This window comes from Rhinatrema bivittatum, unplaced genomic scaffold, assembly GCF_901001135.1.
Source record: "Rhinatrema bivittatum unplaced genomic scaffold, aRhiBiv1.1, whole genome shotgun sequence".
NCBI classification, from domain to species: Eukaryota; Metazoa; Chordata; class Amphibia; order Gymnophiona; family Rhinatrematidae; genus Rhinatrema; species Rhinatrema bivittatum.
Genome location: NW_021820694.1, coordinates 27,070 through 46,582, shown reverse-complemented (window position 1 = coordinate 46,582; position 19,513 = coordinate 27,070). Strand labels below are relative to the sequence as shown.

Here is a 19,513-nt window from a genome sequence, read left to right as displayed (position 1 = left end):
TTCTCATGTTTTTTTGAGAAAGAAAGTTGGGGAGAGAAGATTAAATGGGAGAGAATGATACAGTGAGAAAATAAGTGCTCTCGGTGTCAGTGATAGACGACAGGCAAGGAAGACAAGACAAAGGAAGGAGGAGAAGGTATGGAGTAAGAAATAAGAACATAAGAACATGCCATGCTGGGTCAGACCAAGGGTCCTTCAAGCCCAGCATCCTGTTTCCAACAGTGGCCAATCCAGGCCACAAGAACCTGGCAATGGAGGACTATTTAGGGAAGGTGAAAGGAGAAATGTGAATAAATGTGTTCGTTCAATATTTAATTGTCAACTGCCTATGGACTAGTTGGGATTAGGTGGTATATCAAGTTTAATAAATAAAGCAGGGAGAAATGACAGGAAACAGTAAAAGAAGGACAAAACAGAAGAGACAAAGGAAAAGCCAACAAAATAGAGAAAGAGGAGAATGAACAGAGATGGAGAGGAAAAATGTGAGCACCACTCAATAATGATCACTTCCTAAGCAAAATGCTTTTCCCCTTTTCCTCAGTTACTAGTTTACATATCAAAACTTTGTGCCAGGAATAATATGCAGGTACAACATAAGGTTTCCAGAAGGCACAAACAGAAATTGCCATTATAGGGTTGACTTTCAGTAGAATTTCTGCACACAAAACCCAGTTTATGCACATAAATCGGCTTTTGAAATTCAGCTAGAGGCGTGTGTAATTACGAGTATGCACATGATTACTCGTGCACTTTTACACTTATCTGCAAGAGGAGTTCTTGGGGGCAGGGAAAGGATTTATGTGCATACTGATTTTCAAAAATATGTGTACAGATTTACATGCACCAAGGTGCACCTGCTTGAAAGATGGTGTAACTTTGTGTTTGTATGTTAGTACACATCTCGATTTTCAAAGTGGACTTATTTGTGTGCCTTGAAAATTTGGGATCAAGTTTTTAACCCTATGTGAGCTTTTGAAAACTACCCTCCCTAATCTGATTTCTACCACTTTTTTTTTTTTTTTGTACTCAAACCTGCCGCTGTCCGGAGTCCTGAGTCTCCTGCTTCTGTTGGGGGTGAGTGAACCGGGCTCCCCGGTGTCACCCCCTACGCTGCTGCCTGTGGTAGGCCGGGTCCTCGACCCTCAGCAGCGGCCTCAACCAGGGGGGGATGGTCCCCTCAGAACCTTCCCACCCCCCTGGGAGGCAGGACGGACAGCTTCCTCTTGTGTCTTCTCACCTTTAAATTTCCTTTTTCTTTCTTTTTTTTTTTTTTTTAAAATGAACAAAACCAATAAACCGAAACCAATAAAACCACAAAGACCCTGACTAACTATCAGTCCTCAGGCCACTCAGAGGCTGTGACTAGACCTACTGGAGACAGAGTAAGACCTACTGGAGACAGACCTACTGGACCTACTGGAGACAGACCTACTGGAGACAGAGTAAGACTGGGGGGCTGTGACTGGCACAGGGGCATATATGGCTCCGCCCACAAGTTTTAGTCTGTCTCCATCTACTGGTGCGGAGTCACAACCCAGGTGTCCTGGACTGATCCTGGTACGTACAGGGAAACTGATTTCTACCACTGAATGACATGGTCCTTCCCCACTTACATTAGGAAAGATCACCAAGATCAAAGACTGGAATACCTTTACTTGTTAACGCACAAGAAAACCCTTCCCGTGGCTAAGAAACTGCATTGTCCTGTGCTAGATATGCAACTGATGTGTACCACTCATTCTTCATCACAAAAAATAAATTAATCCACAAAACTCAGGTCTACAAAAAAAAGTCACTGATTTATTAAAGTCAGGCCACTGGCTCATGCCAGCCTGGCATAAGCAATAACAATAAATATACATCAAACACGGATAGAAAAGAAAAATAATTTATTGAAAATGCATCTCTAATACCCTGTGTTTCAGTCTTACAGATGAAACCGACATAAAAATATGACACAGCTCCTTTATAGTCTATGGGATGTAGTGATTCCACTTCAGTTAGAAACTAGATACACACTCCCATTTTTAACTAAATGTTTTCCCATTTTTGTCATTTTTTTCATCCAGTCTTTTCAGTAATAGGATTAAAAAAGAAAGGAGGAAACCATGAGCAAAATATTTAACTTGAACCATTATGCACATTTTACTTTGAGCTTTGTTTTTTGCACAGTGAAGCAATTACCACTGATTCTTTCACTTCTATACATATTTACATATTTCCATCAAGAGACAGTTTCCAGGTCCTTGTAAGGCAGCATTGTGGAATTCTTTATATAGTCCCTCACTTGGATTTGAGTAGTTTCTCCCAGCTAAAGGTCTCAGAGTCTGCCGACTGCTCTGGTGGCCTTGGAATGGCTGGAAACAGTGACTGCATTTTCTCTCGAAAGTCTTTCAGCTGAAAGAGGTGAAAGGAAAGAAAACCAAATAAGACAGATTTATATGCAATATTCAGCCATACTAGTCCCACATATCTGAGGAGGTGACTGATGTCCTATCGCACAATTTGTAGTCTACCAGGACCCATTCCTCAAATCATGTTATATGTTTGTTTACATGCCGCTATCCTAGGTGGCTGACAAAGGAACATACATAACGATATAATGGACAAACAATGTCATCAGGCAATAATTAAAAAAAAAATAAAAGTCTGACCTTTGGCCTTCTTTGCCTCCTACCTTAGGAAGTACGCTCTTCTGTGAGTCAGGTTATAAAATACACCTCATTCTTTGCATATTTACTGGCATTAGCTCATACCATTGCCTAGATTTGATATATTTATCACAATCCACTTGAGATTTAACCACTCTGCCTAACTGTGTGTCATCCGCAAATCTGATCACCTCATGTGTCGTATCCTTTTCCAGATCATTTATAAATATATTAAAACGCACCGGTCCAAGTACAGTTTTTCAAAGGGCAAAAACTATGCATAATATTGCCTGTCCCAGTTTCCACGATTTTTTCCCGGCACTGAAGTCAGGCTCACTGGTGTATAGTTTCCCGGATCACCCCTGGAGCCCTTTTTAAATATCAGGGTCAGATTGGCCACCTTCCAGTCTTCGGTTACAATGGATGATTTTAATGATAGGTTACAAATTAATTGAAATAGGACTGAAATTTCATTTCTTAATTCTTTCAGAACCTTGGGGTACATACCAACCGGTCCAGGTGATTTACTATTGTTCAATTTGTCAATCTGGCCTACCACATCTTCCACATTCACCGCAAGTATAGCTTTCTTACAAGTCACGGAGGCAAAACATAGGGGTCAGCTCATGACAGTTATCTTCATAGTACCTTCTGCTCTTTTAAACTACCTATGGAGCTGGTTTGGCACCGCTCTGTTCTCATACTCGCATGGGCACAGCACAGTGAAAGCAATGAACCACCTATAAACAGTCTCAGAAGAAAAAGTCAGCAAAAGCCCCAAAAAATCTTGATAGGATTTTGAGCATGGGAGAGAAAGTCATTTACAAACGTTACCAGCAGTCAGTGAAGTAAATAGCAGCTGAAATGGAAATTCTAGGGTAGCTCTCTAACTTGGCAGTAACATTAAATACCATGAAGGGTACGTATGAGCTTCTCTGTTAGGCGAAATGAACTCAAGATATGGTGATATACCTGACCCAGACCAACTGTGACAGGCTGAAGACGGGCATGTTTTGCCCTACAATATCTGTGGACTTATGATGCCAATTTTCTCTAACAAAAGCAGGACTAAAAGCCCATAGGAGCAAAACTAAGAATAAAATGGTCATTCAAGTTTGACGCATCTCAGGTAGCAACCGTATAGCGAGAATGATGAACTAGAGATCAAAAGACCTCCTTTCCCTGTACATTTCGGTTTAAATGTCTCTCTCAATATTTGACAGGTGTAACAGAAGCTAACCCATGCTCCATTACTTTTATATTTTAATTCCCTTGCCAGTAAAAAGCACTTACATAAGGTCCCAAAGGGAGGGAGGTTAAAGACACTAGAAGACTGAATTGCAGCAGAGGGATGTGATGTGGCTGGCTCAGATCTCATCTCGTCATCTTTTTCTCCATTTCATGTTGCAGAGGTCTGGAGGCTGCTGATCTTTTATTATCCACACTATAATTTCAATACCAAGAAATCTGGCAAACGTAAACACAGACATGACATTGCTTTTCACTAGGTTTTGAGGGGGCTCAAAATATCATGTCATGGTCTGAATGTTTCTCCAAAAACAAACTGCCCTGAGCAAGCTACTCACAAACTGACCGCTGACAGTCCATTTCCTTGTCAGAAATGAAGTGTGCTTGGAGGAGGACAGCTTTGAAAGCAACTAAACTATAGTTTCAATGTCACACTGATTCAGATTTGAAATTCTGCCTCCCAGGCCTTCTTTCAGCTTGTACTGCACTGGGAGACTAAAGGAGAAAAAAATAAAATAAACTAGTCTGGTAGCGTTTAAAATGTAGCTCTTACATCAAAGGTTTGAACACCATAATTATTGCTTCAATGCACAAAGGAAGCAAAAGCACAGACTGTCCAATTGCTTTACTAGCAAACAATGCACAGCAATTACATGAACCTGCTATCAGTGGGCTATCATTTTTTTAGATATCACATTATGTGAAATAAAAATTGCTTCAACACAGAAGTAAAATCTGAGAGCGATATCAAGGCAGAAATGTTTTCTGAATGTAAAGGGAGATAAGGAGGAAGAAAGCCAGTGAACAAGATGTGGTTATCCCAGCCAGGGGTGCCTGGCATCTTTACAAGTACTCATCTGATGCCTGCTCCAGAAATAGCACTTCTTGAGCTTTCTATTCAACGTTTAATGTGCAGGAGGTAAAATAAAAGGATTCTGACATTTAACCAAGCACATGAGGCCCAAGTTAAAAAGCTATTTCCTGCCCCACCAGTAGAGGCTCACAGTGCATGTCACGCAGCAGAGACCTGCAGGCAGCTTAGTGAGCCAGCCACCAGAAAGGTACACAAGAGTTTCTTGTTATGCTGAGCCTACAGATATTGTTAGTGCAAAACAAAGGAGAAAGGGCTACTTATCTGATAATTGCCTTTCCTCTAGTAAGGGCAGGTCAATCCAAATGCGTGGGTTATGCACCTCTGCCAGCAGATGGAGAAGGAGCAAAAGATATAGGTCCGCCCTGACATCAACCTGCCAGTATTCTCTGGAAAAGCCAAACTGTGGATAAAACTGATTATACTTGAACATTACTATTTCCAACCAACCATTCAGGCTTCCCAACAATAGGAACACTGAGCTTAGCCAAAAGAAGGAACATATCTAGTAAACTAAGGGCTAGATAAGCCACTTACCAGATTTCTTCAAAGCCCAGGAATCATACTCTGCATAGTTCGCCCGAAGAAAGGATAACCACAAATTTAAACATCGACAGCCTAGGGTGGGTCTGAGATTAACCTGCCCTTACTAAAGGAAAGGAAATTATCAGGTAAGTAGTAATTTCTCCTTCTTCAGTGTTCAGGCAGATCAGTCCCAATGAGTAGGATATACCAAAGCTAATCTCCACAAAGCTTCCAGCAGTCCAATCAATACCGCCTGCGCAAACGCGGCGTCCTCCCTAGCATGCAAGCGGCAATGCTTGGAGAAAATGTGCAAAGATGGCCATGTTGCCGCTCAGCAAATTTCTGCAGGTGACAACAAATGAAGTTTCGCCCATGATACCGCCTGACTCTTCATGGAGTGCGGTTTAATTTGTTTCAGCAAGGCAACCTCAGCAGCCACATAGGCTGCAATAATGACCTCCTTAACTCAACGGGCTATTGTTGCACATGTCGCCGGAGCTCCCACTTTACCTCCACCTTGGAGCATAAACAGGTGCTCAGAATTCCGAACAGCTTTAGACAAAGGCCCTTCATTGACTCTCCCGCTATAACAAGCCAGGGCTGCACCTGAAACTTTCAAAGTATTAAGGGCAAAACACTTAAGCAAGCCGTCCTGTAAAAATTCTAAAATCAAAGGAATATCCATCTTGAGCGGTTGAATTCCTTGCTCAGAACACCAGGCCTCAAAGACCCTCCAAACTCTAGAGTAGAAAACTTCCGGGTCCAAAGTAGAATGGAAATTACAGCAGATGAATATCCCCACTTCAACAACCAAGATCTTTCAATGGCCAAACTGTTAAGATAGAATCGACCCGGATCCTCGTGCAGAATGGGCCCCTGAAGTAAAAGATCCATCTGAGGGTACTGTCCACCACAAGCCTCTGGAGATCAGCGTACCACAGCCTTCAAGCCCAATCTGGAGCCACTAAAAGGACAGCATTGGTTTGACTTGCAATCTTCTGGACCAGCCTGCCTATCAAAGGCCAGAGCAGAAACTCATACAGCAGGACCTGTGTGGCCACTCCTGAACAAAAGCTTCTATACCCATCGCATGAGTCCCGCCTGTGACTGAAAAAGCATGGAACTTTCGAGATGTTGAAGGTCACCAACAGGTCTGGATCCGGTAACCCCAAATGGTCCACTAGAAGCTAAAAGGCCTTGCCTGCTAGCTCCCATTCTCCTGGATCTAAGTTTCTCTTGCTGAAGAAATCAGCTCTTATATTGTCCCTTTCCAGCAATGGGAGAGGCAGATATGCCTAGGAAATGTTGCTCCGCACACACCTTGAGCGCATCTACCTCCTCTGATACCTGTTGACTCTTGGTTCCACCCTGATGATTGATATAAGCCACCATCATCACCAGATAATGTAGTTCAGTACCAGAGCAAAGGAAATGAAGGTTCATTCAAAGGCAAGGGTCCGAAACTTCAGGAAAACTAACTTTGTTAAAATGGGGGAGTAACTCAAGGAATTGTTAGCTGGATAGGAAAATCTAGGCAAGTAGAAGAGCAATTGGAAAAACTAAAAGGGAATATTTATAAAAGGAAATAACCTTTTTATTAGGAAAAAATAAATGGAAAAGGCCACTGATTTTCCTAAAGAAGAAGCTGAAAAGGTAAGGGAGAAAAGGTTCACATTCATAAACTACAAGCGATCACAGAAAGAGGAAAACAAGTGACTATATCTGGAAAAGCTAAGAGAAGGTAGGAAAGTAGTCAGGAATACAACAATTCAAATGGAAGAAAATATAGCAAAAACTGTAAAACAGCGGGGGCAAGACTTTTTTAGATATGTTAGAAGGAAGTGCAAAAATTGCATTGTAACTCAGGTAAAAGGGAGGAACAAACTGAGGACAAAGCGAAATTGTTTAACAAATATTTCTGTTCAGTGTTCACTGTGGAAGGGTCAGGAGCAGGCCCATATAAAACTAATACAAATAAAACTGAAAGTGAAGTAAACTTCAATCGATTTTCAGAAAAGGTGTTCGTGAGGAGATAACTAAAAATAGATGAGGTTATGGGGCTGGATAGGATACATCCAAGGGTACTAGGAACAGAGAGGTTCTGGAGCTCTACTAGCTGACCTTTTCAAAGCTTCTTTAGAGTCGGGAGTAGTTCTGAAGGCTTAAAATTGGCAAATTTGGTTCATATTAATATAAATGGAAGTAAGGAAAAAGCTGGGAACTATAGGCTAATTGGTCTGGTATCTGTGGCGAGCAAATTAATGGAATCACTGCTAAAACAGAGGATAGTGCAGTTTCTGGAATCCAATGGACTGCAAGATCTGAGGCAGAATGGTTTTATCAGAGGTAGATCTTGTCAGATAAATCTGATCAATATTTTTGATTAGGTGACTAGCGAATTGGATCAAGGGAGAGCACTAGATGTAGTATACTTAGATATCAGTAAGGCCTTTGACACAGTTCTACATAGGCAACTTATAAATAAAATTGAGCACTCGATATATACCCTAGAGTGATTGGCTAAGTTAGAAACTGGTTGAGTAGAGGCAAATGGAAAAATTACTTACCTGATAATTTCGTTTTCCTTAGTGTAGACAGATGGACTCATGACCAGTGGGTTATGTGCTCTTCTGCTAGCAGATGGGAGACGGAGTCAGATTTCAAAGCTGACGTCACCCTAGATATACCCCTGCAGTGACCTCAGCTCTTCAGTATTCTCTTCAAAAAGCCATTGTGGATATATATTTGCTTAACAAACTTGATTAGAACTGATTAACTTGATTGAACTGATTCAAAAACTGGAGACCGCCAGCACACTCAACCAATTAAGGCAGACACCGGACAACTGCGGGTGTCTTGAACTAGGCGTAGGCAACGGCATACCCGTATTTGTTTAATCTCGAGGTTCACTTCCCGAGGTTCTCCTTATCTGGGGCAGCCGTGGGCGGGATGCTGAGTCCATCTGTCTACACTAAGTAAAATGAAATTATCAGGTAAGTAATTTCTCCATTTCCTAGTGTGTAGCCAGATGGACTCAGAACCAGTGGGATGTACAAAAGCTACTCCCGGACAGGGCAAGAGTACTGCCCTTGAGAAGGCTGCGTCTTCTCGGGCTTGAACATCCAGGCGGTAGAACCTGGAGAAGGTGTGTAGGGAGGACCATGCTGCTGCCCGACAGATCTCGGCGACAGCAGTTTGGTTTCTGGTCAAGATACTGCCTGGGTCCTAGTAGAATGAGCCTTAACCTGCATGGGTAAGGGCTTTCCTGCCTCTATGTAGGCCGCTTTGATTACTTCCTTGATCCAGCAAGCTATGGTCGCCCACGAGGCCACTTCTCCTTGATTCTTCCCGCTGTGGAGAACGAACAAGCGATCCGTTTTGCACACCGGTTCCGATCTTTCTAGGTATTGTACCAGGAGTCTGCCAATATTTAGATGGCGAAGAAGGCGTGAGTTTTCAGAGTCCTTATGTTCATCCAGAGATGGTAGGGAGGTGGCTTGGTTCAAATGAAACTCGGAAACCACTTTCGGTAGGAAAGGGGATGGTGTGCAGCTGTATGGTTCCAGGAGTGAACCTAAGGAAAAGTTCCAAACAGGATAGTGCCTGTAGTTCGGAGATGTGACGAGCTGAACATATTGCCACCAGGAATACCTTCTTCAATGTTAAGAGGCGTAGGACAGACCACGCGTTGATCTAAAGGAAGCCTCCACTAGGAAGTCTAATACCAGATTGAGGTTCCATAGGGGCACCAGCCACTTTAGGGGTGGCGAAGTTGCTTAACCCCTTTTAGGAAACGGGTCAAATCCAGATGAGCTGATAGATTGATTCCGTTCACTTCAGCTCTAAAGCAGGAGAGGGCTGCTACTTGCACCTTGAGGGAGTTGAGTGACAACCCTTCTTCATACCATCACATAGGAACTCCAGAATCATGGAGATCTTGGCTGTCCGTGGGAGCATACCGCGGTCCTCACACCAGGCTTCGAATATTCTCCAGATCCATATGTATGTCAGAGATGTTGAGAACTTGCATGCGCAGATCAGGTTGTTGAAATCACGGCTTCTGAGTAACCACGCTTCTTCAGGCGAGATCTCTCAAGGGCCAGACCCATAAGAGAGAATCAAGATGGATCTTCGTGAAGAATCGGGTCCTGCTGGAGAAGGTCCCTGTGTGGCGGTAGACACAGAGGGCTCCTCGCAAGGAGTCTTTGCATGTCTGCGTACCATGGGCGTCTTGGCCAATCCGGGGCCACTAGTAGAACTAGTCCCCTGTGTTGTTCTATCTTGCAGATGATCTTGCCCAGTAGTGGCCATGGGGGGAAGGCGTACAGTAAGTCTTCTTCTGGCCAGGTCTGGACGAGAGCGTCAATCCCTTGGGAGTGTGGCTCTCATCTGTGTTTGAAGAACCTGGGGACTTGGGCACTGAGAGAGGTGGCCAGTAGGTCCATGGTTGGGAGGCCCCAGCACTTTACTATTAATTGGAAGGCTGTGGTCAACAGCACCCATTCCCCCGGGTCCGGCTCTCTCTGCTGAGGAAGCTGCTGAGACGACGTCTTTTCCTGCGATATGGGAGGCAGAGATCTCTTGTAGGTTTTCCTCCACCCATGCCATGAGAGGGTCTATCTCCAGAGACACTTTATGGCTTCTGGTTCCTCCCTGGTGGTTGGAAGGGGAGTAGGAGAGCTGCTGGAGGGGGTAAGTAAAGGTGGCTTTTTAAGTTTATTTTTCTTGATTGACTGCCATTTTAATTATTTAATATTATGTGATGTCTGCTTTTTTGAAATATTTTATTGGTGTTTGGAGAATGTTTAATAGTATTTATGAGTTTTTAATTGTTGGATGTTATTCTGTTCATAGCTGTTTTGAAACATTTATTCTGCTTATTAGTATAGTTTTACAATTATTTCTGTGTGGGGATCTATAGCTGCTTGCTAGTTCTGTTTTTCCCATGCTTGTTCTCTCCACATGCACAGGCTTCTCATTCCCACAATCACTTTCTCTCTCTCTCACACACATACAAACACACACCAGTCACCTGATCTCTCTCATGCATACACACACACAGGCTTCAAACTCCCACGGGAAGAAGAAAAGGCCAGCCGCAGGTGCCACAGCTTCTTATAGCACCGCTGACGTTCCCACTGGGTTTGAACGTACTGATAGCCCGGTGGCAACGGCAGCAGGGAAGGAAGAGCAGCAGGAGAGATCAGGAGCACGCGACACACCTGCCGGTGCTTGGCGACACACTGGTGTGTTGTGACACACCGGTTGAGAAGCGCTGTTCTAAAGCATATAGGGACAGACAAAGATCTAAACATGTACACCTTAGAGGAAAGGCAAGATAGGGGAGATATGAGAATAGATTTAAATACCTTCAAAGTTTCCATACAAAGGGGGCGAGCCTCTTTCAAAGGATAGGAGGCTCTAGGAGTTATTGGATGAGGGTGAAAGGGGGTAGACTCAGGATTAATCTTAAGAAATATTTCTTTACAGAGCAGGTAATGGATGCCCGGAACAGCCTCAGGGGCAAAAAACAAAACAGTATCTGAATTTAAGAAGGTATGTGATAAACACAGGGGATCTCTGAGGGAGGGAAAAGATTTATAAAGTGAAATTAGTTGAGTGGATAGGCAGGGTATGTGAGCCATACAGTCTTTTGCTGCCCTCATGTTTCTAAGAGCCTCTCTAGAAATAAAATACAGTTCATAACTATGTCTTTTGGTTGCATCTGTTTTAATGTTCCATGGTTATCATCTGCTCAGCCTCCACCCCTCCCCCCCTTACTTCTATAACTGAATACACAAAATAAACATCTGAAAATGTTTTTTCTGCTGCTAACTACTGTATTCATTCCCAGGTGTTAATTTTCAGCACATCTGTGATGTTCTTGTCTGCTATATTGAGATACTGCTTTAAAATATGAGAAAAATAAATGTAAAAATACTTTTATGTGAGATTGAAAACAATATCCTAAGGATGAATGCAACATTCAGACTAAGCTGAAACAAACTGCACCAAGTTACAGTATAGTACAAGACTGGGTTATCTTTTCACCAAGTAGAAGTGACAAAGTCAACCATTTATTGATGTATTCACTGCACTTTGGGGATAATTTCCAAAAGGATCTGCAGGTGTAAACGTTACATACGTTTGTAGCAATTTTCAAAAGCCATTTACCCGTCTAAAGTAGACTTATGCGCTTAAATCCTATGGACAATTCAATGGCATATACCGTAGCAATTTTCAAAAGCCCACTTACATAGGTAAAGTGCATTTACATGTGTAAAAGTCTCTTTTAAGCGTGTAAATGCTTTTTAAGGTGGCTTTTTAAGTTTATTTTTCTTGATTGACTGCCATTTTAATTATTTAATATTATGTGATGTGTCTGCTTTTTTGAAATATTTTATTGGTGTTTGGAGAATGTTTAATAGTATTTATGAGTTTTTAATTGTTGGATGTTATTCTGTTCATAGCTGTTTTGAAACATTTATTCTGCTTATTAGTATAGTTTTACAATTATTTCTGTGTGGGGATCTATAGCTGCTTGCTAGTTCTGTTTTCCCATGCTTGTTCTCTCCACATGCACAGGCTTCTCATTCCCACAATCACTTTCTCTCTCTCTCACACACATACAAACACACACCAGTCACCTGATCTCTCTCATGCATACACACACACAGGCTTCAAACTCCCACGGGAAGAAGAAAAGGCCAGCCGCAGGTGCCACAGCTTCTTATAGCACCGCTGACGTTCCCACTGGGTTTGAACGTACTGATAGCCCGGTGGCAACGGCAGCAGGGAAGGAAGAGCAGCAGGAGAGATCAGGAGCACGCGACACACCTGCCGGTGCTTGGCGACACACTGGTGTGTTGTGACACACCGGTTGAGAAGCGCTGTTCTAAAGCATATAGGGACAGACAAAGATCTAAACATGTACACCTTAGAGGAAAGGCAAGATAGGGGAGATATGAGAATAGATTTAAATACCTTCAAAGTTTCCATACAAAGGGGGCGAGCCTCTTTCAAAGGATAGGAGGCTCTAGGAGTTATTGGATGAGGGTGAAAGGGGGTAGACTCAGGATTAATCTTAAGAAATATTTCTTTACAGAGCAGGTAATGGATGCCCGGAACAGCCTCAGGGGCAAAAAACAAAACAGTATCTGAATTTAAGAAGGTATGTGATAAACACAGGGGATCTCTGAGGGAGGGAAAAGATTTATAAAGTGAAATTAGTTGAGTGGATAGGCAGGGTATGTGAGCCATACAGTCTTTTGCTGCCCTCATGTTTCTAAGAGCCTCTCTAGAAATAAAATACAGTTCATAACTATGTCTTTTGGTTGCATCTGTTTTAATGTTCCATGGTTATCATCTGCTCAGCCTCCACCCCTCCCCCCCTTACTTCTATAACTGAATACACAAAATAAACATCTGAAAATGTTTTTTCTGCTGCTAACTACTGTATTCATTCCCAGGTGTTAATTTTCAGCACATCTGTGATGTTCTTGTCTGCTATATTGAGATACTGCTTTAAAATATGAGAAAAATAAATGTAAAAATACTTTTATGTGAGATTGAAAACAATATCCTAAGGATGAATGCAACATTCAGAGTAAGCTGAAACAAACTGCACCAAGTTACAGTATAGTACAAGACTGGGTTATCTTTTCACCAAGTAGAAGTGACAAAGTCAACCATTTATTGATGTATTCACTGCACTTTGGGGATAATTTCCAAAAGGATCTGCAGGTGTAAACGTTACATACGTTTGTAGCAATTTTCAAAAGCCATTTACCCGTCTAAAGTAGACTTATGCGCTTAAATCCTATGGACAATTCAATGGCATATACCGTAGCAATTTTCAAAAGCCCACTTACATAGGTAAAGTGCATTTACATGTGTAAAAGTCTCTTTTAAGCGTGTAAATGCTTTTTAAAATTAGGCCCTCTGAGTTTATTTTGCACAGATCTTACTTAAACAGTGAAAGGATAAAACTGTTCAGGTAATTCTCATTTCCTCTTCATGGAAGGTAGGGATAATGTACAGCACACGCTAAGGAAGTGCTGCAGGATTACAAGGGCAAGTGTGGTTTAACGATTAACATTCCCAGAAGAACCACGGGTTGCTTAACAACGCATTCAACTAAAATTGCATTAAGTATGAATAGGGTCTAGCACGGATTTATGCCCATCTTTCAATCTAGCATGCATTACCATAAAACATGGAAGGTTTCAGTAGTGGAAAGGCAGATGGAAAATACTGGAAAGACTACATTTTACATTTCATACTATCTCAGTGGCAATCACTTAAAATTTGGAGTCATGTGACACTTCTGGTTTTCCAAATTATGGCTTCTATAGATATCGGAAAGCTAAGTAGCCAGCAGCCATTGGAGAAACTTTGTCAGCAACCATGCATTACTTTAATAACTGTACATGCCAATTCTACGCACTGCTATTACAAAAGAAAAGCAAGTTTGCTTACCATAAATGGTGTTCTTACAGCAGGACAAATTAACCATGACACATGAGTGACATCATTCTATTGTGCCAAATGGACTCTTCTCTTAGCTCATAGATCTTTTGCTCTACCGAGAATGTGCTGGAGTTCCCATGTGGGTATTGCCTCATGAGTCCCTCAGTCGATTTTAGAGCTAAGTTAGCAAGTAGCACATTTAAAAGTAATCAGAGAAAATTCTTTTTCACTCAAAGCACAAATAAGCTCTGGAATTTGTTGCCAGAGGATGTGGTTAGTGCATAGTGTAACTGGGTTTAAAAAAGGAATGGATAAGTTCTTGGAGGAGAAGTCCATTAATTGCTATTAATCAAGTTTACTTAGGGAATTAGCCACTGCTATTAATTGCATCAGTAGCATGGGATCTTCTTAGTGTTTGGGTACTTGCCAGGTTCTTGTGGCCTGGTTTGGCCTCTGTTGGAAACAGGACGCTGGGCTTGATGGACCCTTGGTCTGACCCAGTATGGCATGTTCTTATATTGCTTCTTGATTTGAGCAACTGTTTCTCTGAGATTGTCTCCGATAAGATGATGATCTCCTAGGCAGGGAACATCCACTAGTTTATCACAGAAATCATTGCACAAACTGCTGACTCTTAAGTTAGCCATTGGAATGCTCCAATAGAGATAGACTATTGTATCAAAAGCTTTGAATAATATGGTTTAAAGGAGGGTTGTCCTCAACTGCAACATACAGAACTGTTGCATGGAAATGAAAGTGTTAAGCATGAACTCTGGAACACTTTTTTCCCCTCAAAGTTTTCCAGCTGTGTGGGATCTTTCCCTCGTGCAGTGTTGGAGAAGAGCAAGTTTGCTTACCTTAAACGGTGTTTTCCGTAGATAGATGAATTAGCCATGCTGTATGGGTACGTCCTCCATGCCACTAGGTGGCGGAGCTCTCAAAGTCTATCAAACACTTTTAGCTAGGTACTCCCTCCCTCCCTCCTGTATCCTGACAGGATTACCTCAGGCTCCTCAGTCAATATCAAAGCAAGGTAGGTGTGCTAGAACTGTCCGGGAAGGTGGGCGGGTCAGCATGGATAATTCATCTATCTATGGAAAACACTGTTTACGGTAAGAAAACTTGATCTTTTCACGTAAATAAGCAGCTGAATTAGCCATGCTGTATGGGAGTCCCCAACTGACGTATTGAGCAACAATATGTGTCAATTAATTTTTTTTTTTTCAATACGAAAATAGAGGCGGACAGTTCCTATGAAGGCTGTATCTGTTTAGAATTTTGCGCTTCTGTAAGATAGTCTGTTGCAAAGGCTTATCCACTGGCTGTTTGGAAAACACTGGTGGGATGTGAAATGTGTAGCGGTGATTGTGTCGCCTCTTCATAGATGTCTATAAGAAGTACTTTATAGACAGAGAGGCAATCCAGGTTGTTATCACATGTATCTGCTGTGTCTTTAGGATTGCATAAAGCGTTTGCGATTGTCCATTATCGCTAAATGGATATAAATGGAGATCGCCTTGGATGAAGTTGTCATCGTCACTGAACGCTCTTGTGTGTTGTGAAGTCGATTGGGTGACAGAGTGCACATATAGTATGGTAGTACACGATTACAATCAAGGCGTGACAACCTCTCCTTATTGTTAATTGTAAGAGGTGTGGATGGAACATGGAGTAGGTGATGGCTAGGGTAATGCAGAAAAACGGGACATTACCGATAGTATAACTCCGGGTAAGTGTGCAGGATTACATTGCTGTGGTGAAATGGAAGAGAAAGGGGTTTTAAATCACGTGATCTTCTTGTAGGATTGAAAGCGAATAGGAAAGAAACACCTGTTAAGCGAGAAGCGAAGGTGACAAGTGTGTAGAGGTGCAAGGAAGAACAGCATTAGTTGTTTGAGATTCATGTTAATATGCCACGGCACCGGTGGTTTTGTAAAGTGGACGTAGGCTTAATAGGCCCTACATGAAGAGGTATACCAATGAGTAACATGAAAGTGGTAGTTCCTTTATATAAAGGTAATAAGATGTAATGGTGCTTACGAGAACTCATAGTGAGGATTTGCATTGCCCTTGCTGCAGCGAGATGGAGGTAGAAACAAAAGACAGTCAGGTGGGCCAGTGAAGGGCTATACCTGTTGATGCACCCTCAGAAGCACAGCGGTACAATCTTCCTGATAATTGAAAGTGATGGAGATTTGTTCCGAGGAAAGGAGAAAAAAACATAGATAAACGAGTTCATCAATGTCCACGCCCTAAGGTGTAGGAAGGCATGGAAAGAATGTTTCCTCGGTCAAGTGAAGAAACTAGGAGCTGCGTCCCGGAGTATTAGGTCGCGGATTGAAAGGAGTCATAGGTAACCGTACTATGGATGTTTTTGTTTATGTTGGTTCGATAAGGCATAGATACGCTTGGTTGCATGCCTATGTGCGATATGGCAGAATCATCCTGTCTTTTTTGCATCTCTGGAGTGATCAAGAGATGAGTTGAAGTAGTCAAAGAAATGCATAAATATGCGTAGTGACCAATTGATGAGAAAGGTGCCTGGAGTTTGAGTGAGCTCAGAGAAATCAAAAAAAGCTCTCCGTTATCTGTGTACAGGACTGCACGAGACCCTTATTAGTGAGAAATCTTAGTGAGAGTATGTTTGGAGTTACCTCTGTTCGATCCCCGTTTGCAGGAGTGAAAATGTTGTTGAGTTTGTCTGGCCTGAAATCGACCATATCGAGCAGATAATTTATGGAAGTGAGATGGATATTCGTTGAGCGTGATCCAGTCTCTGAATTGTCACTTCGTAGAGGTTCCAGGAACCAGATACTCTGCTCTGTGTATTTATTTAATTTTTTATTTTTTTTTTACACAATGCAAGACGGATTAATGTGAATCCTGACTCTCATACCCTTGTAGGGAATCTTGAGGCATATGTTTGTACGAAGTCGATAGAAATTGTGTCTAGAATTCGTACAGATGTTGAGGTGAGGCTGCCTGGTGTCAGAGGGTAGTCAAGGATGAGCTCGCTCAAGATGTCAACGGAAGAAGCTACCATTATGAGTCCATTCCTGGTTTTTGGGGGGTTTTTTGCAGACCAAGAAATGTGAGGACAAGAAATGTAGAAATGGATTCCAATGGTGCCTGAGGCTGCATCGCAGGCTTTAGATATGTAGGCACGTAGGGGGAACTGTGAGGGTGGGTACCCTACATGTCCCAGAACAGTTATGTCTGTAAAATTGGCACTATAGTACTGTGAAGTAGAGTTGTAGAACAGGTTGAGAGAGTTAAAGCTCTCGGGTGAGGTAGAAAGCCTTGTCGTGAACCTTGTGATGCAGGGTTCGATGAATTGCAATGTGAATAAACTGCAAGGTGAACCTTCCGGTCCTGCTTCCTTTTTTTTTTTTTTTTTTTAGTGGATTGGAGTCCTAGATTGATTAGGCAAGAATCGTTTGTAAAGGTTGCCGTTTGGAAGCCTTAGGATGGATGACATTAGGAAACTATTGTTTAAATAGGGAAAAAAACGTAGTCCCTCTGACAAATGGTGCAGCACTATGTTTATCCAGTCACTGGTGAACCCAGTGGTAAGAAGTAGGCCGCATGGAAAATCCTGTTTCGCAGAATGGTTTCCCAACTGGAGAAAAACCTAGGTAACACTAGGTATTGGGGTGCCTTGATATGTAAGAATGTGCCTGTTTGAAAGGCAGTGCGAGCCCCGCGATGAAGGATGGGTTTTGAGAAGGCATTCCGTAGGTAGTAGTATTAATATAACTGATAAAGCTGATTGATTCAGTGCAATGAGACTAGAGATGGGGAATAAGTAGGCAACTGTATCCCCGAGGTAATGAGGGCAGGCTTATGTTTACTGAAAAAAACCCGACTGGAGTTTGGAGGTTGAGGATTCTTAGGATGCCTCGGCTGACTAGGCGTCCCAGCAATCTGAAGTGGTTTGTGTTGCTGATCAGCTTGTTGCCTCGCTGGTTGAAAAAACGGTGCTTATAAGCGGAGTAAGTTCTGAAGGTTATTTGCCCCTTATAAAAAAATTATTATTTTTTTTTAAACTTGGTAGAGGGCCGAAGATGAATGTGGACGTCGTGATAAGATGCTGGGAGTAGGTACGAAGGGATTATGTCTAATCCCGAGGCTTTGTGCCGTATTGGTGAACTGATTTCCGAGAAAATCATCTGGATGGGATGGTAATGTGCCCAGTTGTTGTTACACTCCATGTTATATGACACTAGAATTGAACCATGGAAGGTGGTTGGCTGTCAAGGTGTTCGCTGAAGTCATAAAGAGACTTCCAAGCTACGGAGAAACCAACGGAGTTCAGGAAGTGCTTCCACTGAGCGCGAGCTGTAGGTAATGAGACAAGGCGTCTTAGAAATTATGGTTCTTAGAGCCTGTCAAGTGGTAATATACGATGCAAATTGTGGTGGATAGCATAGGTCTGAGAACCTTTCCAAAGAAAGACGTTACCTCGTGTTATTTGTAGTTATTGTTTTTGGGGGTATTTTTATCGTCCAGTAAGCTATACTTAGTTGGCGGTGCAGTGGAACAGATTATGGAGCATGAGAGGTGTGCCTTGTCAACGCCACTACCCCAGAATGAGGGGGAAGATGAACATCAGTATGGAAAAACAGGAAACTTTAGTTGCACTTCCAGTCGAAGTAGTAAAAGAAGGTTCGAGGATCCAACAAGGGAGTCAGTCTTTCCGTAATGTCGTCCATTGGGAGTTATGGTAGGTTATTGGACCAGCAAGAACCTCCAAATGTCTTAGATGTCTAGTAACCACGTACGTGGAAGTATATATTATTAATTATTTTATTTATTTATTTATGGTTTGGTTTTTTTTTACCAACGCCTTAGTGTTAGTAGGTGTTTGATAGGCGTAAGTCACGCTGGGCATACGCACCCAATTCTGGCTCGTCTGTTGCCCGCATTCATAGCCTGTAGTGCCCGGTGAGCCTTGCGCCCACCATCAGGTCGTGTGTTGGGCCACTTTTTTTTTTTTTTTTTTATTTTTACACCGATGCCTTGGCAAGTCTGTTTAAGGTTCGATGTTTGGAGCCCGCATCGACTTGGCGGCGGGTGGGCAGCCTTGTTTTTGTTTGGGTTTTTTTGCATTGGTGCTCCAGCTGGTGGCGTGCCGGGTGCTATGCTGAAGGGTCGGCGCGTCGGCAGTTTGCACCGATAGCAGTGGTTTTGCTCCCAGTAAGGTGCTCTGGCAGCGGCGGCGGCCATGGTGATGACCATGTGTCGGCGGTCGCATCGATGTGCCGTTGCCTCAGCGATTGCGTCGGTCCACAGGCGGCACTTGATGTGTTGGCGCCTACGTGTTGTCACTCCGGCGCTTGCATTTGCTTTCCTGCATCTGTGTCGATGCCTCAGCGTGCCGGCGTCACGTCGACTCATCAGCACGCCGGGGTTGATGTGTCGGCGGCCGCTTGGACGCCTCGGCACGCCGGCGCTCATCTAGATGCACAGGCGACCGTTCCGAAAAGTTGGCGCTCTGGTGGGGTTTTTGGGAGCCTGAATCCTGGGTCCGCACCCCCGTGTCGGCGCTTCAGAAGCCGAAGGTTGGCTGGGTCCTTATCAGTCGCCCGGTAGGCAGCCCAGAATTGGTGTACTTGTGCCCCTCATCTACCCGGCATCTACTCGGTGCTCGCCCAGGAACCAGGGATTAACAGAGGAGGCAGTCGAGTCTGTGAACGTCCAAAAGGGGGAAGGGGTGCCCAGAGATGTTTGTACTATCTCGTGAGGGCAG

The 19,513-nt window shown here is 43.0% G+C and overlaps 1 protein-coding gene across 3 annotated transcripts in view; it reads right to left on the bottom strand.

Annotated features, from left to right (window-relative positions):
• Window positions 1–1,780: 1,780 nt before the first annotated feature.
• Window positions 1,781–19,513, bottom strand: part of LOC115081959 (transmembrane protein 242-like) — a 31,512-nt gene continuing 13,779 nt past the window's right edge. For 2 of the 3 annotated variants that reach the window (XM_029586199.1, XM_029586198.1), the window contains exon 4: window positions 1,781–2,397. In XM_029586199.1, the coding sequence (XP_029442059.1) occupies window positions 2,284–2,397 (114 nt within the window). In that variant the 3' untranslated portion in view covers window positions 1,781–2,283. Of the gene's footprint in view, window positions 2,398–3,944; window positions 4,119–19,513 lie in introns of all 3 variants that reach the window. The other variant, XR_003854045.1, reaches the window with a different exon arrangement.